The sequence below is a fragment of the Octodon degus genome, unplaced genomic scaffold, assembly GCF_000260255.1.
Source record: "Octodon degus isolate 3935 unplaced genomic scaffold, OctDeg1.0 scaffold00048, whole genome shotgun sequence".
Lineage (NCBI taxonomy): Eukaryota > Metazoa > Chordata > Mammalia > Rodentia > Octodontidae > Octodon > Octodon degus.
The window spans coordinates 11,246,108-11,270,817 of record NW_004524624.1 but is presented as its reverse complement, the minus strand read 5'-3'; the positions used below and the strand labels follow the sequence as shown (position 1 = coordinate 11,270,817).

The window sequence follows — 24,710 nt, the reverse complement described above, 5'->3', positions numbered from 1 at the left end:
AAAAAGAAAGAAAAAAATCTTTAAAATAAACTTAATGACTATAATTTCAATTTTAAAAGGTGCCTTTAATCATGATTATTATACATTCAAAGTGTTTATTTGTCTCAAAGGGTTTACTTTTTATATAACTAATACTGTAACAAAAATCTTGATAAGTCCTTGCGCACATCTTTGGTTACTTCCTTGTGTGAGTATGCAGTGAGGGAGTCTCAGTATGGTTAGTAGGAGTTTAAATTGGTATAGCTTCTCTAGAAAGCATTTGGCATTTTGTTTTCAAAGGTATGGGACTGGCTTCATGGCTTTTTTGGGTTTTGTTTATTTCTTAATTTCTAAGAAGCTCTTGCCTGCATGATGGACATGTCCTGTATCATAATTGAGGAGGTGGTAATTCAGCTATCTTAGTCAGACTTACCAAACGATACCTTTAAACCTGTGAATTTTATTGCCTATAAATTGTATCTTAATAAAAAATAAAAATGTAAAAAAGGCAAAACAGTGTGTTCAAAACCAGTACTTCTTGATACATTCAGAAAGCTCAAAGGACAACTCAAAAAATCACATCACTTTCCCTAGGGACCCTGTAGGTGGTGGCAAGGCATATGCTGGCCCCAGTTCTTCCGCTAGGCGCCCTGGCCCTTCTCCACTTGGATGGTGTCTTCTTATCCTCAGCCAAGACCGACTTTGTCCCCCAGGTCCATGAGGAGCCACACTGTTTCCTGCTACAGAAGCTGCTGTCAGAGGTTCTGCTTTCTCCCCCACTCCAGTTGCCTGCAGTATGTGACCCATAGAATGATGGGGCAGCTTCATCTCTTGAGCAGCTTTTCTGTTGGAGAGGACTAAAGGAAGAGGAAGGTCATCTGTCACCTGGACATCAGGGTACCAAGTTCAGATGGTCCCTGTCACTGTCCCGCCTCCCATCCAGCAAGTACCATGCTCCTTGGCCCATCACAAAACAGGGAACAGGTGCTGGTTCCCGAGGTTCACAGGCCAGCCAGTGGTATCATGGACACAGCTAGACCAGCCTTCCTATGTGCCCCCGTGCTGTAGCACAGGCAAGAAGACCAGGCAGTGACCTCTACCCCAGAGCTCACGAGATTGACCCCAGCTGGCAGGACCTTGAAAGTGCCTGAGATGCTGGTACTGGGGACTCCGACACAGACCAAGGACTTCCTGTTGATGACTCAGGGAACAGAAGACCTGAGGAGCCTAGCCAAAGTTCCAGAATGATTCACAGCTGGAGCCAGCTGTTGCTGAGCCCCCAGGGCCTGAGTACCTCAAGGAAGAACTGTGGGTTGGAGGGAGCCACATAGCCAGGGTCCAGCCTGCAGCCAGCCCTGGAAGAAGAGGGTACAAGTCAGCTGAAGCAGAGCTTAGAGGATGAGGAGGAGGAAGTGGGTCCAGCAGCTGCTCCAGGTGTGATTACTGTGCGCTGCTGCAAGAGATCACAGCCACCTTGATAGGGGAGGCCCCTCAAGCCAAGAAGACAGTGCTGGATATGTCCTATTTGCAGAGAAGCTGCATGGGGAGAAGGGTCTGGCCCATGTGGTAGAGATATATGTCTTTGAACCAGCACTCAAGACAGAGTACCTGCTGGCCGTGTTTTCTAAGTTCCAGAACAAGGGGCTCAAGATTCAGTGGGTGGATGACACACAGCCATATCTTCCCCCGCCAGCCAGTCGAATCTCAGAGCTCAGAGACCAAAGCTCCCGCAGCCAGTGAAGGAAAGGCCCTAGACAGATGTGCAGGGCCTGGAGACTGGCAGCCTGGGCCTTTGGGCTCCATCTCAAAAAGAAAAAGCAGTTCCAGCCCAAGTCCCCTGCCATCCTGAGGGCCTGGGCCTGGCCAAATGGACTAAGCAGGCCCAGCACAACCTTTTCAGACTCTAGGACAGCCCTGTACCTCTGCACAGCTTCATCATGGGGCTCGTGGGGTCCACTTCAGTTCAGTTTAGTTCCAGAACTTGAGAAAAAATTAGAACTTTTTTTTTGGTCAAGGGAGTGTGCCTTTTTGAGACAAGGTCTTGCTGTGTACTTCAAGGCTGGCCATGAGTTCACTTCGTAGCACAGGCTATTCTCAAACTCCCAGTGATCCTCCAGCCTCAGCCTCCCAGCTGATGGGATTACAGGCATGTGCGACCACACCCAGCAAAAAAATTTAAACTTTAATAAAAATTAAAAAATAAATACATAAAAATTTGGAGCTGGGGAGATGGCTCAGTGGAATAAGTGCTTCCCTGGAAAGTGCAAGGGCCTGAGTTCAATCCCCCGTTCTGCCAAAAAAAAAATATATAAATAAATAAATACAAAAAATTTTGAACTTTAATGTTGTTCCAAAAACAAAAAACAAGACATAGTTTTCTCACTGTGTGATTCACATCGCAGAGCCACCTGATACTAACTGGTGGTCAAGGCACATACTTTGAGAAACACTGATCTATAGCAGTTCCTTAGGGGGAACTAAAATGTTTTGGGCCAGCGAGATAGCTCAGTGGGCTAAAAGCTTGCTTGACTAAGTCAAGCACGGGGACCACAGTTCCGCACCACATGCCATCCTGCCCCTGCCCCTGGGCATGCTGAGCCTGGCCATCAAGACGAGGTCTGGGGCCAGGGAGATGGCTCAGTAGAATAAATGCTTGCCTGGCAAGCGCAAGGGCTTGAGTTCAATCCTCGGTTCCGCAAAAAAAAAAAAAAAGGAAAGGAAAAAAGACCAGGTGTGGTGGTGCACACCTGTAATCCCAGTGCTAGGAAGGCTGAAAACAAGGATCACTACAAGTCTGAGCTGCCTAATGAGACCCTGTAGCAAGTACATTTAAAAAAAAAAAAGAGAGAGAGAAAGAAAGAAAATGTACTGAGCATATCCTGTGTGCTAGATGTTATTTTAATATTTTATACTTATGCTATCCAGTAAAGTAACTTCCATCCACATGTAGCTATTCAATACTTGAAGTGTGGCTAGTCGAATTTGAGATATGCTACAAGTATAAAATACTAATTATATTTCAAAGACTTAATGCAAAAACTACTCAGCAGGGATTAAAGCGCCTACTTAGGCAGACATGGGAACCACAGTTCAATCCCCCATGTGCCAGCCCTGCCCCCAGGCACTCTGAGATGGGTGATTGAGACTAGGTGTGGTGGCATGTGCATCTATAATCCTAGTGCTTGGGAGGCAGAAAACAGGAGGATCACTACAAGTCCAATCTATGTAGTGAGATCCTGTAGACCCTGTACTAAATACATTTTTAAAAAACTCAATTTTTTAAAGGTTGATTACATATTAAAGTGCTATTTGAGGCTGGGCATGGTGGCACTTTAATCCCAGCACTCAGGAGGCTGAGGCAGGAGGATCAATGTGAGTTCAAGGTCAGCCTCTTGGGCTACAAAAACCAGCCTGAACTGTATAGTGAAACCCTGTCTCAAAAAGAAAAAAAAAAAGTTATTTTGTATATATACTATCAAAATTAACTTTATGTGTTTAATTTTCCTTTGGGGCAGTATCAGGAATCAAACTCAGGACCTTGCTTAATCTTGCCAGGCAGGTGCTTGTGCCACTGAGCTATAACCCCAGCCCCTCAATTTACTTTTCTTAATGTGGCTACTGGAGCATTCTCAATTATCTATGTGACATTTATGACTTGTTTGTAACCATTCAGTTTTGTTTTAATTGTCATAACAACTCAATCAGATTTTTTTCAGTGTTGGTAATTGAAGCCAAGGCTACATCTGAGCTACATCTCAGCTTTTTTTCCATTTTTGTTTTTTGCTTTTTTTTTTTTTTTAAATGCATTTAGTACAGGGAATAGAGGGGTCTATAGAGTCTCACTGTGTAGATCAGACTCATAGTAATCATCCTGTTCTCAGCCTTCCAAGGGCTGGGATTATAGGCACACCACCACACTCAGTCTCAATCACTGTCTCAGCATGCCCCAGGGGCCGGGCCAGTATGGCACACTGGGATCAAACCACGGGGCTGTATTTAGGTGCTTTAGTCCGCTGAGCTATCAGGCCCAGGCCGGCTTTATTTATTTTAAGATGGAGTTCATTAAGCCTCTAAGTTGCTTGGGCTGGGATAGATAGGAGTGATGAGCCTCCTGCTTCTGTCTCCTGGAAGGGGATTGCGCTTGCCAGGGAAGCGCTTATTCCACTGAGCCATCTCCCCAGCCCCGATAATTTTTGTTATTGTAATCAACTTCAACTTTCAGGTGAGGAAACTAAATTATTAAAGTGATTAAATACTTTGCCCAAAGTCATAAAGCTCACTAGTGTGGAGTGGAAAATGAGAGAATATCTAGTCTGGGGTTCTGGATACTCAGTTGAAATATTTCAGAAAGATTTATCTATTTCTTTAAATTCTTTATTTTAAAGTGTCACTTATAAAGTAAGCAAAATGTGTTTACCCATAAGGAAAAATGCAAAGCTTTCTGCTCACTAAGAAATTCTGTAAACCAGAGTGGGGGGGTACATACTAAGGGACTGAGCATGGTAACACACACCTGTGATCTCAGCTACTCGGGAGGCTGAGGCAGGAGGATCACATGGAGACCTTGTCTTAGATAAGAAGGACTGGAGATGTGGTTCAGTGGGAGAACACTTGCCTCGCATGTGAGCTTGCCTAGCCCTGGGTTCAAGCCCCAGTACTGCAATAAATAACTAACACAAATTAGAATACATTTTAAAGATTATTTTTATCATTCAGAAATTAAGATTTTAGAAGCAATGTTGCTCGTGTTACTCTTTAAATAAAAATGATTAAGTTGATTAATTAGTGGCAGCTATTAATTTCAACACTATCTGAAACTTTGCCTAAGGTTGATAATTTAACTGACAGTAAGTCAGTGACAGTAATGCTTTTTGTCTAGAATGTATTAAAGGGCTCAGAAAACACTTGAGTGTATTTGAAGCTGAGAAGGGGCCAATTCATGTTATCAGCAGATACTGTACTTTATAGATTTCTACCTAAACAAGTAACACTAGAAACTTGGACCTTCTCCTGTAACCACAAGTTGGTTCTGTCTCTGAATTATTTACGGAAAAATGAGGATACGATGACAGAATTTGCATTTCAAGGAGAAGGAATGTAAAGAGCACTCTTCTTCACTTATGAGCATTCCAGGATCATTTTTACACTGCTAGAACCATCACCTTTTTTGTAGAAATTTTTCTTTGGGAGATTTTCCCTCCTGTAACCAAAGTGGTAGACACCATTGCAAAAACTGCGATGCAACAGCTCGCCTGTGACTGACAAGCATTTATGGAGTGTTGATTACGTGAGAGGCTTTGCTCTAGGTGCTAGAAAGATCAAGACATGTTATATACCTGTAAGACATTCAGATTTAATGGGAAAATGGGCATATAATGAATAACTCTAATAATTACCTTTTAAAATTGAATTATTTAACCCAGGATTCAAATCTAGTTGTGTCCCATGATTCCAATTTACTTGACTTTTTGTGTTGGTTTTTTGTTTTTGTTTGTTTGTTTGTTTGTTTTGTATTTTAGGGAAGGGTCTCCAGGGTGTTCACTACTAGATCAGATTCGTAGTGATCCATCTGCTTACAGTCGCCCAAGAGCTGGGATTACAGGTATATGACGCCATCATGCCCAGTCTCAATCACTGTCTCAGCGTGCCCCGGGGATCACACCCCCAGCCTTTCGCCTGCTTGCAGGCACTTTAATCTGCTGAGCTATTTGGCCGACCCTACTTGACATTTTTTTAATTAAAACTAGTTTGGCATTTCTGGGAGCAATGGTGCATGCCTGTAATCCAGCACTCAGGAGGCCAAGGCAGGAAGGTCACTGTGAGTTTGAGAGCAGCCTGCGCTACTTGTGAGTTCAAGACCAACCAGAATTACATAGTGAGACCCTGTCTCAAAAAACAAAAATTGTTATTACAAAACTAGTACATAATCCTCATAGAAAATTAAATTAAATACAGTGAGGCAAAGGAAAAGATAATAAAAATATCCATACTGTCACTATCCCACCACAGGGAATGTTATCAGTATCCTGATGCATTATTTTTATACTTTTTCTATGAATAAGTATGCATATATTTTAATACTTATCTGTATCATTTTCTTTTTCCTTTTTTTTTTTTTTTTTTTTTTTTTGCAGAATCAGGGATTGAACTCAGGCCTATGTGTTGGCCAGGCAAGCACTTATTCCACTGAGCCATCTCCCCGGCCCCTATGTGTCATTTTAAATGGCTGAATCACATTTTCTTATTTGACGTGTGCCATAATTTAACCAATCCTGTGGGATTTTTTTTTCCTTCAACAAACTGATCTGCTGTATGCCAGGAACTGTCTTGAGACTGGATATAGTGAGCAAACAAAACAAATATTGTTTGATATTAATTCTTGTTAACTTTTCATTTGTATCTGTAATACTGAAGTAAACACACATTTTTATTAACTTGTACAGTTGCTTATGTAAGATAACATTGAGCATATTCTACATGCAAGGCAACCTGCTTACTTCACTGCATATATTTTCTCATTTAATCTTCATAATCGAAGAGGTAAGATTGTTGTGATCCCAATTTCCAATGAGAAACTTTATGAAGATGTAGAGTAATTGGCCTTAGGCCACATAACCAGGAAGTGGAAAGCTGAAATTGAAGCTCAAATTTGTGTGTTAGCAGTGTTATGATGAAATTGCTGCATCTGAGGGCAACAGCACTTCTAAGATGGAAGATTACCAAATTGCCCACCAAAAATATGTTATTCTGCCTTTGTGGTATAAATGCCTAAAGCTGTATTTATACCTTCACACCAAGCCTTGGAGCTTTGGTGCTGATTATTCTTTAAAATACACTTAGGGGCTGGTGAGATGGCTCAGTGGTCTAAAGCACCTACTTGGAACAAGTTCAGCAAAGCACAGGGACCACGGTTCGATCCCCCAGCACCACATGCCAGCCAGCCCCGCCCCCTGGTGGGCTGAGCTGGCCACACACACACACACACATACAAATAAATAAAATTTTAAAAAAATAAAATACACTTAAACTAGGGACAGTGAGGTAGCTCAGCAGAGTAAGCACTGCTTGCTTAAGCAATCACAGGGACCAGGGTTCAATCCCAGGCACCACATGCCACGCTGGCCCTACCCCGGGCACGCTCAGCAGGCCATGGAGACCTGGCGTGGTGGTGCATGCCTGTAATCCCAGCACCGGGGAGCCTGAAGACGAGGATCACTACGAGTCCGAGCTGCCCAATGAGAACCTGTACCAGATACACTGTAAAAAAAACACTTAAACTAACAAATCATCAGTTTATATGGAGATTGATTAAAAAGCAGTTTACAGGGGCCAGGGAGATGGCTCAGTGGAATAAGTGCTTCCCTAGCAAGCGCAAGGATCTGAGTTCAATCCCCGGTTCCGCCAAAAAAAAAAAAAAAAAGCAGCTTATTTCAACAGAGATGCAGACCAAGAGAAAATAAACAGTATGCAGCTTAAAGAGACAGCTAAATGATAAAAGTTAGGTGAGCATTGTGTGCCTTCAAAGCAGTCTTCCATGTTGATCCCGGTCTTAGATACTGGGGCACTGACCACTTACCGCGGTAGCTGCTCCACACCCACCCCAGTTCTGGGGCCTGTAAACATTTTTCTTTTGCCTGAGCTGATTTGAATGAGTGTTACCTTATAGGATGATACTTTGCCTCACAAGTTTGTAAGATACACCTATTTATGTAGATGTAAGATCCAACATGTGTTTGCATATTTCAAGACGTGTTGGATAAAATATTAAAAACTTAAAAATGGAAGAAAAAACTTAGCTGGCATGGTGGCCCATGCTTGTAATCCCAGCACTTGAGAGGCTGAGACAGGAGGATTGCTACAACTTTGAGGCCAGCCTGGGCTACAAAGTGAGTTCAAGGGCAGCCTGAACTGCGTAGTGAAACCTTTCTATTTTAAAAAGAAAAAAAAAAAAAAAGTAAGGAAAGAAAAGAAAGTTAAATACACTAACTCTGTATAGTGAGACAAGAAAGACCCATTTACTTCATTATTTGCCTATATTTCTGGTTTTTATTGGGAAAATATTTCAAAGTAGTCTATCAATTTTTAAAACTCATCATTGGTGATGCCACTGGAATTACTTGCATAGTACAGTTCCTAATTAACAGTCTTCAGGACAATCTTGAGTTGTCATTCCTCTGCCAAAACTGTATTTACCTTCCCTGAGTGAAAATGCATCCTTTAGGACATAGGTTCTTTTACTGGGATTATCATTAGGGCTTCTGGCCTTAATAGGCCAGAATTTATAAATTTATAATCAACTTTTCGTCTGTAATTTATAAATCAACTTTTCGTCTTGTAAAAGGCAGCCTAGCATAGCAATTAAGAGCATATGCGTCGTGTCACACTGCCTTGTTTGGCCACATGTCTAATCTTCAGGCCAAGTCAAATTATTTAACCTTTTGAGACAGTAAAATAGAGGTGCTAATAGCTCCTTCATGCAACTGTTGTGATATTAGATGATGTAACATATGTAATGTGGTTGGAGAAGGTCTGGTACATCTATAGATGCTGCCTGCTAAAGCTGCTTCTGCTGTTACCACAGTTACAAATAAAGTTTAAAAAGAGAGAGAGAAACAGACAGACAGACAGAGAGATTGGGTAGCCATGTGTTGTAGATGCCTGGAATCTTAGCACCTTGCAAGGCTGAGCCAGGAGAATTCCAAATTCAACCCCAATCTGGGCAACTTAGAACTTAGTGAGATCCTGTCTTAAAGTTAAAAAAAGGAGGAGGGGAGGAGGGGCCATGTATGCTGCCCCGTGTGGTCTCTGTGTTCAATCCCCAGTACTAAGGAAAAGACACTAAGTTTTCATCATCACTACCTCTGACATCACCTTTCCGGCCAACTCACATGTTTTAAGAACATAATTCACGGGCAGTATTACATTATTATCCCAAGTAGGAGTATACAAAGATAGTGATAAAGTTTACTAGGAAGATAGTATAGATACCAGAAAACCTCTATGGTCTGTGAAGAGAAAAAAAATTAGTAGCAGTATTTCCATTTGCTTTCACATCAGATTTCCCCCTGTAAGGTCCACAGGGCAGTACTTCTGTAATGAAAAGACTTGCAGGAGTTTCCAGCCACCATGGTTGCTGCCGCTGGGTTATTCAGGGCTTCTTCTGTTCCCATAGTTGTAGTTACTTTGACAAATTGAAGTGGTCCTGAATGTTCCCGTATAGCTCTTTTTATTCTCAGACAGTAGCCCCTTGCAGCCCTTTGTGTGATGGATATGATAGACACTCTGCCCCTGCAGAACCTATCCTTCACCCTGAGGCCAAGAGGGTAATTTTCTTTCACTCCATAAGATACTCCAGCGAATGGTATATGTGCAAGCCTGGGCTCATGTAGAATCTCATTGCTTACCTTTTTTTCCCAGTCTCCTCAATGGGAGAAGAAATAGGACCAAAGCCTCCATTGGTTTCTGTGTTTTATTTTGCCATGTTTTGTGCCCAGTGGCAAGGTAGAAAACATTCACAAGAAAGTACTTCAGGGTAAAGTAACCATGGTGGGGAGGCTATAATCAAGGAAATACTTTATCCCTTAATTTAATATTTCCCAAGGCCCATTCTATAGCAGATTTTTTAAAATACCAGATTTGTTAATGAGATATTGATAGATATCCCGTTTTTAAAAAAACATTTTTAGAAAGTATTTTATAGCCAACTAAGTTTGAAGAACTCTTTGAAAAATCACAGTTCATGTTAGCAAGTAAAGATACTCTGAAGAAATTTACTCAGCTTTTGTGGGAGAGTGTTTCAATACTATATTTGATATTTACAAAAGAAGATATGTAACATATAAATTACAAGCACAATTATATCATGAGTACCCTTGAACCAACTGCTTGCCTAATTCAAGACCAGGAAATTGCCAGTAACATAGATCCGTTGGTGTGTCCCTTAATGGTCACGTCCCTTGTCTCCCACAAGGAAACACTACTCCATATTTTGGTGGAAGAAAATTGTGTTTTTATCAATTATCTATATATTTCTAAATAATACATTGTGTAGTTTTGCTTGTTTTTGTTTTTTGGGGTTTTTTTGCGGAACCAGGGATTGAACTCAGGTCCTTGTGCTTGCCAGGGAAGCGCTTCTTCCACTGAGCTGTCTCCCCAGCCCCAGTTTTGCTTGTTTTTGAAATTTATAAAATAGTATCTTTTTTTTTCTTCATTAAAATTTTTGTTAGTACATGTTTGTGATACATAATTACATTCACCTTGGGGAGCTGGTATATACATGAATATCTCTTTTTCAATAAACATTGCTTCTAAGTGGTGGGTCTGCGGCCATACAATGGGCATGGGGATCCAGGAGCAAGGATGAGCCGCTCCTAGATTGACTTCCATCTTCTTTCCCACGGTTAACCTCAAATTTCCTCTTTTGTTTTTGGCACCTACACCAGTCCTCCAACAGATAGGGCCCATACAAGCTCCATCCCAAACCCAGCCTGACAAATTCTTTGTCTCCCTGCCTCCTCCCCAAGGGTCCTTGCAATCTCTTCTGCAGGCCTCCCCAACCGAACAATAAAGGATTTCTTTACTTCTTTCCCACTTCTCTTTCACACCAGAGGAAGGAACCTTAAATCAAGATTTATGTATATTGTTGCATGTAACTTTGTTTATTGTTTTTTCAGTGTTATATAACATTTCATCATATGAGCATATCACAGGCATTCACCTGTCTATAGACACATTTTCTCTTTCTTTCATTTGTGTGTATTTAGAGACAAGGTCTCACTCTGTACTTCAGGCTGGCCTTGAACTCACTTTGTAGCCCAGGCTGGAAAGCAGCAGTCCTCCTGCCTCAGCCACCCAAATTTCTTTTATTTTTTAATTCCTCTCTAGGGGCAAAAGAAATGTGAGCCAAGAGAATTGACAGAATAGTAAGACTGTATTGTTAGAGAGCAAAGGTAGGATATTTATTATCTATCAGTTACTGTTCAAAGCAGCAGGTAAAATATAAAAATAGCTAGAATATGCCTACCTTAGGACATCTTACTTATGTCCACTGAGAGAGTCAAACAAATCTGTGTTTCTCAAAATAGGATATGAGTAGTTCCAGGGACACACAAAAGCACAAAGTAAGCATGATACATCTTTTGGAATGTCCATCGTATTATAATTTGGAAGGATGTACAGCAAAAGGCTACATAATTTTAGTGATAAATATTCTTAAATATGTTTTGTCAAATTTGTAAATTTCCTTCCATGAAAAAATAAAATTATACATTTTTAAATTTAGTAAGCTGGGGCTGGTGAGATGGCTCAGTGGTCTAAAGCGCCTACTTAGAACAAGCTTAGCAAAGCACAGGGACCGTGGTTCGATCCCCCAGCACCACATGCCAGACAGCGCCGCCCCCTGGTGGGCTGAGCTGGCCACACATACACACACACACACACACACACACACTAAATAAATAAACTTTAAAAAAAAATAATAAATAAATAAATTTAGTAAGCTGCCTTTCAGCCAGAACCACCATCTTCCAGTAATTTGCTAAAATGACTAGCAAAAAGAAGGGGAACTCGGTATATGTTCACCAGGCCTTTTAGAAAACATGGGGTTGTTCCTTTGGCCACATACATGCGAATCTACAAAAAGGGTAATATTGTAGACATCAAGGGAATGGGTACTGTGCAAAAAGGAATGCCTCATAAATGTCACCATGGCAAAACGGGAAGAGTCTACAGCGTTACCCAGCATGCTGTTGGCCTTGTTGTAAACAAGCAAGTTTGGGCTGGGGAGATAACTCAGTAGAATGAGCACTTGCCTGGCAAACGCAAGGGCCTGAGTTCAATCCCCAGTTCCGGAAAAAAAAAAAAACAACAAAAAACAAGCAAGTTAAGGGCAAGATACTTGCCAAGAGGATTAATGTGCGTAATGAGCATATTAAACACTCAAAAAGTCATGATAGCTTCCTGAAATGTGTCAAGGAAAATGACCAGAAAAAGAAAGAAGCCAAAGAGAAAGGTACTTGGGTTGAACTGAAGCACCAGCCTGCCCCTCCCGGAGAAGCAAACTTTGTGAGGACCTGAGTGGTTGGAACCTGTTCCCTATGAATTCATGGCATAAGCTGGGGATGTTGCTCTGCCATTCAGTACCTAATTGGCAGCTTAAGTGTTCTAGGTCCTATGTAAAGTTAAAATCATCCTGTGTTGTAAGGGTGGTTTTCTTAGTTGAACAGGTATGTGGTGCCTTCTTACCTCAGAAATATTTGCAGCAGATTTTCACTGTACCTAGTGATTGTATCTAGTCTTTACTCTTCAGTGTTTTTCATGCTGAAAGATATTGCTGAGGTATTGTAAGATATATACCCAAATATTCAAATATTTATAAAATATTTGTATTGGCTTGAAGATCCTGTAAATCATCATGGGGAAAATGTATATCAAGATAAATGGAAGTCACTTCAGAAACAAAAAAAAAATTTTTTAAATAAATATAGTAAGCTGGATATTATAACACAAATTTATAATCCCAGCACTTGGGAGGCTGAGGCAAGAGACTTGCTTTGAGTTCGAGGCCATCCTGGGCTACATAGTGAATTATTTTTTGTAGTGTATTTGGTACAGGGTCTCACTATGCAGCTTGGACTTGTAGTGATCCTCCTGTTTTCAGCCTTCAAAGCCCTGGATTAAACGCATGTGCCACCACACCTGGACTTGATGGCCCACTCAACATACCCACCCTAGGGTGGGACCCATACTGTGGCATGTGGTGAACCCTAGTCCCTGTGCTTGCCTAAGCAGGCATTTAGTCCACCGAGCTATCTCACTAACCCTTACATAGTGAATTTAAAGCCAGCCTGGACTACAGCATAAGACCCTATCTCAAAAAAAAAAAAGTGAAATGGATAGAACTCAAAGATGTACGCTGTTATATCAATCACCAACCCAGGCTACACCTCCAGCACTAATAAATGTATTTTGTTCTGCTCTTAGAAGTTCTTAGGTATACAAAAAATTTGAAAAGTGTCAATATATATAAATTAAATAAAATGTTTTCTAACTAGAAATAATTAATTCTTACAGAATAATTAAGAAATGCTTCACAGAGGAGAGCTAGGCTTTAAAGGATAAATAGGCTTTCCATAGGAAAAAAAACAGCAAGGCTTATCAAAGACAGACTGTTATGGTTTGTGTCTAGTTGTCCCCCCAAAGCTTCATCCAGTGATTGGGTAGACTTCTAGAGTTTGTGATTAATTCATGATACAATGCTGGGATCATGGATATGAATACTCCCGGGATCACGGGTGTGAGTGCTGCCCCTCCCTGGTGCGAGTAACCTGGATGCAATATACAGAAGGAGGAGAGAGGCTTGCTGCTGCCCCTGCTCCTCCTTTTTTGCCCTTGCTGCTTTTGCTGTTTTCCCCTGCCATGAACTGCTGCCCTCTGCCATGTGCCACTCTGCCTTGGAGCCAGCTGAGTATGGGCTGAAACCTCCACAAACTGTGTACTAAATAAAGGTTTCCTTCCTCAATTTTGGGTGTCAGATATTTTGTCCCAGCAAGGAGAGAAAAGTAAAAAGGGCTGACCAGACAGCTCAGCAGATTGTCGCACCTACTTAGGCAGATCCAGGGGCCAGTTTTTGATCACTGGTGTGCTATGCTGGCCCCACCCCCTGGGGTGCACTGAGATGGCAGTTAAGACCAGGCGTGGTAGCACTCGCCTATAATCTCAGCACTTGGGAATCTGAAAACAGGAGGATCACTACAAGTCCAATCTGCGTAGTGACAACCTGTAGACCCTATACTAAATACATAAGAAAAAAAGAGAAAAGTAATCAGGACACAAAAAAAGTGTAGCATTTTAGAGAAATAATAGCGAGTTCTTTATGGTAAAGTATAGTTCCGCCTAGAAGCAGGATGCTCTGTATGTGAGAGTCCTGGTTTTTCTGGCAGGCATCGAGTGTTGGCCTTCTTTGCTCCTGAAACAGTTGCTGTTGGATATCTAGGAAACATGTAGAATAGGTGACATCTAAGCAGGGGTCTTATTTTCAAAATTTATTTGTCACTCATGTATTCAGCAAACAGTTCAACAACTGCCTTATATGAGGGGTACATAGGTATCTGAAGAAGGCAGTAACTGGTGGGAGAAGCCACTGAAGAAGAGCTCCCCACTCCCCATGCACCCCTCACTCCTCACCTGAGGTAGCTTTCCCTCTCACATCCTGACAGCACCAGTGCTGTGCCCTCTCTCCTTCCTCCGTCCTCTTCCCACCTACTGGATCATTCACAATGAATGAATGCTGCATAGAAACTTGCAGTATTCTTCTGTCTTTAAAGGCCCTCTCTTAATCTCCTTTCTATCTACACTTCGTTGAAGCCACAGCACGGGGCGTCCTGAAGCATTCGCTGCCCGCTGACCTCATTGGCCATTCAGTCTCTGTCTCATCTGCCCTTTCCTTCTATTTTTAGAAGCTCAGTGACTTGGTCTTAGACATCACTGTTCACCTCTACACCTACTCTGTGACTGTATTATCTGGTCTTCTGACTTTAACTGTTTTTCTACTGCAAACTCCCAAATTTACATACCTAGTCCATAGTTTCTTAACCCTAAAAGTACTGGTATTTTGGGCCAGATAATCTTTGCATTACAGGATGTTCAAGAGTGTTTCTGTCCTGTACCCAACTGGGTACCAGTGGCACTCTGTCATTTATGACAACTAAAAATACCTCCAGTTTCTGACAGATAGCCCCTGGGAATATAATCAGCCCCTGTTGAGAACCTCTTTCTAGTCTGAACTTCTCCAGACCTCAGATGCTTATATCCAACTGTTTCCTTGACATTTGTGCCTGAACATCTGATGAATATCCATACTTTACATGATCAAAACCAAATTCTGGGCCTGAGGCTATAGCTCAGTAGTGGAGTGTTTGCCTTGCTGCCCAAGGCCTTGGGTTTCTTCCCTATCACACACACACACAGGCACACAGGCACCAAAATCTGCTCTTTCTTCCTAAATATGCTTCCCATCTTGGCTAGTGGCACCTCCATTCTTCAAATTGCTAAACCTTGGTATTTTCTTGATTCCTCTCTTACTCTCACCTCTACCTCATGCTTTCTCAGTAAATCCTGTGATCTCTCCCTTCACAATAGATCCAGAATCAGATACCCTGTCACTCCTACAACCTGGCCATGGCACCATCATTCCGCGCCAGGATCTTAGAACTGCCTCACCCTTCTTCCTCACAGTCTCGTCTCAATAAGTGAGTGATCCTGTGAAAATGTATCCTTCATAGTAAGTCACTCTGCACACAACCTTCTAAAACTCCCTCATCTTACCCAGAGTCAGAACCAAACTCCTGCAACAACCAGAAGCCTTCCATGTTGCATCTTCACATGTCCTTCCATTTCCTTCTTAATCCCTGCTCTCCTCTGTACTGCGTTCTGCCACTGGCTCCTCTAATTCGTGAATGTATCGGGCCTGGGCCCTCTGCCGCACTCCTCCCCAGTCGAGCATTCCTTGGCCTCATTTAGGTCTTGATTCAGTGTCAGTTTGTCAGTGAGGTGTTTCTTGAGCACTGGAATTAAAATCTCAAACCACTACTTACCATCTCCAGTTCTCCTGCTTCGTTTTTCTGTTGTAGCATTTTTCTTATCTACCACATTGTAGAAAGACAAAACAAAAATCTCCTGAACTTTCTTCCTAAACATGCTTCGCATTTTAGGCTTCCTATTCCAGCTAGTGGCACATCTATTCTTCCTCAAATTGCATAGATAAACTTCAGTGTTTTCTGGACTCCTCTCTTTCTCTCACATCTGGAGAGGAAATGGAGTAGGGAAGATAAATAAACAAATCATCTTTGTAGTTAAGAAAACAAACCAAAGCCCTATCGCCTGACACTGTATCCCATTTCGGTCACTTCCACCAAAGTAAGATCTTAACTTCTTTTTGTTTGTTTGTTTTTGTTTTTTTGAGACAGGGTCTTGCTATGCAGTTCAGGCTGGCCTTGAACTGACTGTAACCAGGCTGGCCTCAAACTTGCAGCAATCCTTCTGCCTCAGCCTCCCAAGTTCTGGGATTACAGGCATGTGCCACCAGGCCTGGCTTAAGATCTTGACTTTTTTGTGCCTCAATTTCTTTTTAAAGTAGGACCATTACTACCTCATTATTGCTGTGTTCATTTACTATATTTTACCTACTAATTAATTTTATCTTCTTTATTCCTCCATTGGAATATAAATCCCATGATTTTTTTTCTTTCTTTCTCCCCCTCCCCCAGTACCAGGGATTGAACTCAGGACATTGCGCTTGCCAGGCAGGAACTTATGCCACTGAGCTATATTCCCAACCCCAAGGATTTTTTTGTCATTGTTTACTTTCATTAGTTCTGTACTCAAAGCTTCTCATGGTGCCTAGCACACAATAGGTACTGAGTAAGTTTTTGTTTTGTTTTGTTTTCTCAGTAAGTATTTATTGATCAAATTGTTATCTCTGGAAAAAGTAATGGAGAAAAAGAGTTGAGTGGAGGGCCGGAGATAGTTCTGCGGCACAAGCGCCTGCCTTGCAAGCACAAGGTCCTGAGTTTGATCCCCAGTACTGGAAAAAAAAAAAAAAAAAAAAGTTGAGCAAAACTTAAAGTTCAGTGTCTGCTGTTTACAGCTTCTACAGACAGCCAAGCATGGTGGTGCACACCTATAATCCCAGCACTTGTGAGGCAGAGGCAGGAATATAACTGAGTTTGAGGCCAGCCTGGGCAACCTAATGAGTTCAAGGCCAGCCTAGACTACATCACAAGACCTTGTCTCATAAACCAAAAACATAAAAATAAAAAAGTAATAAAATATCTACAAAGAGAATGTGTTCATGTATCGCTTGCCCCTCCCCCAGTTATTAGTTTTACATGGAAAATCAGCATGTAGGCAAATTACAACCCAGTGTATGAGAGGAAGAAACCAGGGAAGGCAATGACAGAAAGGCCAGCTTCCCAGAGAGCAGGACTGTGGGGTGGGGTTGAGAAGAGGCACAGCTCACAGGGCAGCACGGGAGGGAGAAAGGAGCAGAGGCAGGAAATGGGCCATAGCTCTGAAAGTTGTAAGCAGTGGGGATGGAGGGAAAGGGAAGGGGAGTTTTCAGTGCTTTGAGCTATTAAAAATCCCACCCTGTCCTCCTTCACCTGCTCCCATACTCCAGAGTCTTTAGCCGGGTATTTAACTATAACTAAAATCCTACTACTGCACTAAAGCAAATAAATCGGGTTTTTCTTATGATGATTTTTCTGAAAGTCTTTTTTTATTCTTCTGTTCCCTACAAATTCCTTCTTTCCGCATTAAATCATGTGTGAAAAGGGGTTGCTCAGGGCCTTTACACTGAGCCACTTGCTACATCACTGAATTGCCCAAACTGGGCTCAGCTGTGCAGTGCTCCATCCTCAGCCACCCAGAAAAGTGGGAACACAGGCACATGCCTCCACCTCCAGTTCATACGCTTTTGGGGTGGGGGATATGGTGCAGGCTGGCCTTGAAATCACTGTGGAGCCCAGGCTGGCCTCAAACTTGCTGTGATCCTCCTGTCTCAGCCTCCCAAGTGCTAGGATGACAGGCGTACGCACCCACCCTCCACCACATGATGTTTCTTTCATACATTTGTATGTTGTGCAGTGTTTAAATCAATATAAATGTACCTGTCTCCTCAAATATTTTCTTTTCCTTTTGTCAAAACTCAGAACCCTGTCTTCCGACGTTCTGAGCCAAGGAGTCTGGGGCTGTTAGAGGCGTGCTTGGGCGCCCTGGCTGCTCAGCCTACACTGCACCTCGGCGCCTCAGGCTGTGGTCTTGCCTGCAGGCAACAGTCCAGATGCCAGGAGGGAGGAGGCAGATGGGGCTGCACTGAGTACTCGCACGCGTGCGCAGACACAGTCTCATAACACAGCATCCCAGGTGGGGGTCCCCAGTTCCATTGCCAGAGGCCTAACGGGGTGGACACTGGCTTTGCATTGCGCAGCTCAGGACTTTTTGAGTTTGACTTGTTAAAGTAAAGGTAGAAGTTCTACTGTTTCCTACCACCTTTCTTGGGTAGGTAGGGTGGGAAGAGCACCTTGGAGCCAGCTCGACGTGCCCATTTGTATCCTAGTTCAACGTTCAGTAGACAGTGAGGCTCAGTAAACAGTGAAATTGAATTTAACCGAATTGAATTGTATTACAATGCCATAGAAGACTGACTTAAAGCAAATCTTTTAAAAATCACTCTTTTGTTTTGTATTTAAGCACAGACTAAATTTAGAGTGTAGCTACCAGTGTTCATTGCCTATAATTTTTAAGCATTCTGTGCAATGACTCATCAAACTCCCCAAATAGATTCCTTTAAACAAAGCACAATGGCCCTAGAAAACAAAATTAGGCTTGGCAAATGTAGTGTTTTCTCTTTACAGCCAGGAATGTTGGGTCTTGTTGATGTAGAGCAAGATCTTAAGTATAATTTTAGCAAAGTTATTCCTTCCTTTGGAAATGAAGCAAAAGTCACCTGATAAATCCCACAGAGCCTCTCAGCACATTTGCTCCATTCTTACGAGAAGCCACCAATCAGAGACCTCTCTCTCTCTCTCTCTCTCTCTCTCTCTCTCTCTCTCTCTCTCTCTGTGTGTGTGTGTGTGTGTGTGTGTGTGTGTGTGTGTGATGGGAATCAAACTCATGTTTGCCAGGCAGGAGCTGTGCCACTGAGTTTTATTCTCAACCCAATGTTTGCTTTCAAAAAAGCACAGGGCACTGATTTGGTACCCTCAAGTAAGCAAGTAGGAAAGATGCAGGGCTGACAAGATAGCTCAGCAGTTTAAAGCACCTGCTTAGGCAAGCGTAGGGACTGCACTTTGATCTCTGGCACCACGTGCCTTGCCAGCCCCGCCCCCAGGGCACACCTAGCCAGCCAGAATCCAGGCATAATAGTGCATGCCTGTAATTCCCGTGCTGGGAAGCCTGAAAGCAGGAGGATCACCACGAGTCCAAGCTACATAGTGAGACCCTGCACAACCAAATACATTAAAAAAGAAAGATGCTACCTCAGTCCCTGGCACTATTACTAGACCTTCAAATGCTTCCAGTTCAACTGCCCAAAAGGCCAGGCCAGAGAGGACTATATTTCCATAGGAACAAATGCACTTATCTTCTATTCCTTTCATTCTACATTTTTTTTTCTTTTTTTTTTTTTTTTTTTTTTGTGGAACTGGGGATTGAACTCAGGCCCTTGCGCTTGCCAGGGAAGTGCTTATTCTACTGAGCCATCTCCCCAGCCCCAACATTTTTTTTTCTTTTACAAAAAAGTTTGAAATTTTAAACCTCCAAGTCTAGAATCTTCCAGGTCTAAAATCGTAAAACAATGGTAATAATAATAAAGTACCTGGTCACTCACCCAACCTCTGTTCCGAGCATATCTAGAAGGGTCACCCAAATAACCTATATGTTATAGAGAAGTTTCTCCTGCCCATGGAGAGCTGTATTCATTCCTTCAGCATACCCTTACCAAGTGCCTTTGCTAACCCCTAGAGAAACAGGTTGAGTAAAACTGTCTCCCACTCTAAGAAGCTCCTGGTGGCATTTGACATGTACAGTGCCTGGTGATGATACAGAGCTAAAATAGCCTTTGGCTAAGTGATAATGGAGATACAAGTGATTGGCTCAGTATAGAAAAAATGACTTTTAATATTTGCCTTAAAATATAAATAAGAGGGGCCGGGGAGATGGCTCAGTGGAATAAGTGCTTCCCTGGCAAGCGCAAGGGCCTGAGTTCAACCCCCGGTTCTGCCAAAAAAAAAGTATATATATATATATATATATATATATATATATATGATTTCAGCAGAAAGGTACAGCCTTACATCTCAGATATAGGATGTAGTGGGAAGAAAAGCATGCAGGAATGGAGGCTCAGAGTGTGTTTAGGGGACTGTGGGTAGCTGGGCGTGCTGTGCTGTATATAGCCAAGGGCATGGACTTTAGAGCCTGAGTTTGAGTAGCTAAGCTACTCACTTGATGTTGTGACCCTGGCAGGTGTTCTCTATACCATATTTCCCTCAATATAAGTCATAACTGCAAAGTAGGGCCTAGCATGATCTTTCAGGATGTTTATAAACCCTATCCTGAAAATAAGCCCTATCTAAGGTTGTCTGCCAGATGCACACATTTAGTATGACTATTATAACACACAAAGGACATACTGAATTATAAAATAGTAATATACAATTAAATATAAATAATATTGACAGTAATACTTAAAACAAATGATGATATAAATTATAATTAAGTATTTATAAATACCTAAGCAGGCAACTTTGGATGAAAGGTGAACATCTGTGTAAGCAGACGAACTCAAGACTTGTTGATAAATGACCAATCAGAGGATGGACACAGCACATGAATAACATGTGCACTTGATATCATACAGACAGGTCTAATATGAATGTTCATAGTTCAGTATGTCGACTCTTGGAATGGGCATACTTAATGAACTCATGTAAAATAATTTTCTGAATTTTGGTATCTGTGATTATTGTCTACTTTTGTTTGAGCCATCATCCCACAAATCACTGTGTCATTTTTGTTGCCACTCAAATTCCTGGGATAAAATCACTGGTAACTATGTTGCCACTGCACTGTGCACAGGCTGTGTGGACAAGAAGCTCTTCTGTGAGGAGAGCTCTGTGACTGGACACGAGAGCTGGGGACCAGCAGTTCTACAGGAAGTGGAGTCCCAAGAAATTCAGGCCAGAATTTGGACTTTGGGAAGTTACAGTGATGTTCCAGAAGAAGATGACATGACTGTATTTGAATAAATGTAGTTTTTGTGCATGAGTAAATGCAGATTACTGTACATGAAAAAAATAAGGCATCCTCTGGAAACAAGCCCTAGTGTGTTTTTTGGAGCAAAAATTAATATAAGACCCAGTCTAATTTTCAAAGCAATATAGTAGCTTTGTTTCTTCATTTAAAAAATGAGCATAAAAAAGCATCGAAGTCATAGGGCTATATGAATATGTATATATGTACACAAATACAAAGTAGTTCTCAGAACAAAATAATGACATTTTAGTATTAGGCCACAGTAAGAATGGCTTAAAAAAAAAAAAAAAACAGGGGCCTGGGAGATAGCTCAGTGGAATAAGCGCTTTCCTTGCAAGTGCAAGGGCCTGAGTTCAATCCCTGGTTCCGCCAAAAAAAAAAAAGAATGGCTTTGAACTTTATGTACATTTTTCTGTAAGCAAAAGAAAAGTTTTCAAAGAAGAGAGGAGAGTATACAACAGGATAGAAACTGTGTCTTGGAAAGGTTACTCTTGACTCACTTTAGAGAACAGATAAGGAAGAGACTCCAAACACAATGAAGTTCTGAGGCAATTTCTAGAGCACAAATAAAAGGTGCTGATGTAACCTGGCCCCAAGTTAATAGAGAGCTTTGCCCTTAAAAATCCTGGGCTCCTAACTAGAAATTTCAAACTTAAAGTATTAATCCTAACAGATCTTACAGGTTGAATCTAAAGACACAGGACCCTGGGAAAGCGCACAAAGGACCCATCCCAGTCTGGAGCTCTTGGTGTGCCCAGATGCTTTCACACCCAGCTGCGAGATCAGGGCTTCTGCATACTGTCCGAACAAGAGATTCTGTCTGGGTGATGCTTTTTCTTAAAGTAATGCTAAATTTCCTTGTCAGTTTCCTAGAGGAAGTGCTGGCTTCAGGACTGCACAGCCGAAGCAAGGAGAGCTCTCAAGCCACAGTGAGGTCAACAAGCAGAAGATGAGCTGTGGTGGAGCCTGGGAAGAGGGCGCTTCCTGAACCTTCCCTCTGCTGCAGGCCTGCCTTCCCCAGTGACCATGGGGGCTGGGCAGGGGTCTGTGCTTGTTGTAACTCACCTCCAGGTAGCCCGCTGACTCCCAGACTGCTGGCACAGACCAAGCTCCCGGAGATGAGATGAGCATAAGTCTGAGCCCATTGCAACCCCTTCTCTTGTGTTTAATCAAATAAGTAAATATTTCTTTGTGCATTTGACAACCCAGTCACTTCAGCTGCTGGTGGATCCTGTGGGGATCTTACTTGGCAAAGGTTTGTCAGAGCCAGGAGGGGCCTAAAGAAAAGTAATCCTGCCACTGTCCTCCATGCCTTCTCGTCCCTGGAGCCCTTCTGACCATTAACCACATTCCCGTGCAGTGTGTATCTGAGAACTCACCATGTTTCTTTCAAGAGCCATCCAAACCTTGTTGTCCCTCCATTGCCATTTTCTGTGGCACTAAGGAACCATGTAATGACTACAATAAAAATTCACTTTGTGACTAGGCTTAAGAGGTTTGATTTTATTTCTTTGGGGTTTGTGGTTGGGGATTCATGAGATGAGATTTGAGATGACTTCACGCCAAATGGGTGACGACGGCTTTGCCTTCCACTCAGCATCTGAAGCGGGCCAAGCCAACCGCAAATTTAGTGTCACTTTTGCTCTTCTTAGAGGCCACAGAAAGTGATGAACAGAATATTAAGGCATCTTCAAATCACCATAGCAAAATACCACAGCCCAGTCCCTCCTTGGCCTACAGGAAGAGTGTATGTGTATTTTTTGGTAACTTCTTTTTCTTTTTTTTTGTCTTTCTGAGGCAGGATCTCACTATGCAGTTCAGGCTGCCTTGAACTCATTTTGTAACCCAGGCTGGTCTGGAATTCAAAATGTTCCTCCTGCCTCAGCCTCCCAAGTGCTGGGATTATAAGTATGTGCCACCACGCCCCACTTTTTTTTTTTTCTTATGCTGATATTCTCTAGGAACAGTCAGCCTAGGGTCAAATCTGTCATATTTATGCTGCATTGGCAGTATTAATCTCTTTGTACCTCAGCTTCCTCATCTCTATAATATGGGAGTAATAATAGTACTTTTCTGATAGGATTCTTTTTTTATGTATTTAGTACAGGGTCTGCAGGATCTCACTACACAGATCCTCCTGTTTTCAGCCTCCCAAGCACTGGGATTACAGGTGTGCCCCATCGCACCCAGTGTCTCAGCGTGCCCCCAGCCACAGGGCCAGCATGGCACCAGGATCGAACCCAGTCCCTAATTCTGCCTAAGCAGGCGCTTTAATCCACTCAGCTATCTGGCCAGCCCTCATAGGATTTTAAGGATTAAATGCAATACATGTAAAGTGCTTAGAACCCAATGCATAGTAATTATTCTATATAATCTGACTAGTAATAGTAAATAAAATGATTCCTGTCTCCAAGTTAGAGATACAGAATTATATGCAAATTGATCAAATTTCTTCCAACCCTCCCATTGCACTAATCAGTGGTTCAAAAAGAGACAAAAATGGAAGGTTATTTTGTCTCCCTTTTCTGGACTTCCCCCATAGCTCATATACACATTCATATGAAGCCCTTAAGCTTCCACCCATATTATAGCTAAGATCCAAGTTCTTTTCTATTTTCTGTCTCTATAGTCCCTTTTGGTAATTTTTTAATCTTTTTTTTTTTTTTTTGGTAAGGTCCTGAGTAAGTTTGTACTTCAGGTGGCAATATTTTATAAATGCAATGTTTTGCTTATTATATACTCTTAAAATAAAAAATGGAAACCACCTTCCTTCGAGTGGATTACATGTTTTCACATTTCTTAGCAAAATAGCTCTGGAACAAGAAAAATAAGGCTTTTCTTATATTATTCTTTATTATTCACTTGCTTCCATTTGCCTTTTTTTTTTTTTTTTTTTTTGGTGGAACCGGGGATTGATTTTTTTTTAAATTATTTTTTATTTTTATTTATTACATTTATTTATTGTGTGTGTGTGTGTGTGTGGCCAGCTCAGCCCACCAGGGGGCGGGGCTGGCTGGCATGTGGTGCTGGGGGATCGAACCACGGTCCCTGTGCTTTGCCAGGCTTGTTTCAAGTAGGTGCTTTAGACTACTGAGCCATCTCTCCAGCCCCGATTTTTTTTTTAATTTTTTTTTTCTTTTGGTGTCCATTTGCCTTTTAACAAACAATATCAAGGGGCCGGGGAGATGGCTCAATAGAATAAGCGCTTCCCTGGCAAGCGCAAGGGCCTGAGTTCAATCCCCGGTTCCGCCAAAAAAAAAAAAAAAAAAAAAACAATATCAAGAAATCCAAAAAATGAGATTTGCCTTAGGGCTCATTTTATAACATCAGATTTTGTCATTTCCTTGCTAAAATCAAAGATTTCTATTTTTACCTATGATTTACAGAACTGATTCCATTATTATTGGTCCTTCATTTTTTTCCTTTAAAAACCAATTTAAAGTCAGGCATGGTGGTGCATACCTATAACACCGGTGCCTGGGAGGCACAGACAGGAGGATCGAGGCAAGTTCAAGGCTAGCATGGGCTACATAGTGAGTTCAAGGTCAGTCTTGTACTACAGATCCTGTTTCTAAAGCATAAAATTAATGTCTTATATGCTTTTAATGATCCTCTTCTCCATAGACTGAAATGCCTCAGTCAAAACCTTTATGTCTGGGCTAGGGAGATAGCTCAGCAGTCTAAGCACCTGCCTGGCAAACACAAAGACTGAGGTTCAATCCCAGTAATGCATGCCATGCAGGCTTGCCATGGGCATGCTGTGCTGGCCACCGAAACTGGGCATGGTGGCACACACTTGTAATCCCAGCGTTGGGGAGGCTGAGACAGGAGCATCACTACAAGTCTGAGCTGCATAGTGAAACCGTGTACAAAAGAAAAATAAAAATAAAAAAACCTTTATGTCTCATTTACAAAAG

General features: G+C 42.0%; 1 protein-coding gene across 1 annotated transcript in view; it reads left to right on the top strand.

Moving 5' to 3' along the window:
- Positions 1 to 21,778, top strand: part of Vps45 (vacuolar protein sorting 45 homolog) — an 82,601-nt gene extending 60,823 nt beyond the window's left edge. Inside the window, 1 exon segment of the mRNA XM_004649074.2 lies at positions 21,659 to 21,778. Coding sequence (XP_004649131.1) covers positions 21,659 to 21,746 — 88 coding nt within the window. The 3' untranslated portion in view covers positions 21,747 to 21,778.
- Positions 21,779 to 24,710: the final 2,932 nt, after the last annotated feature.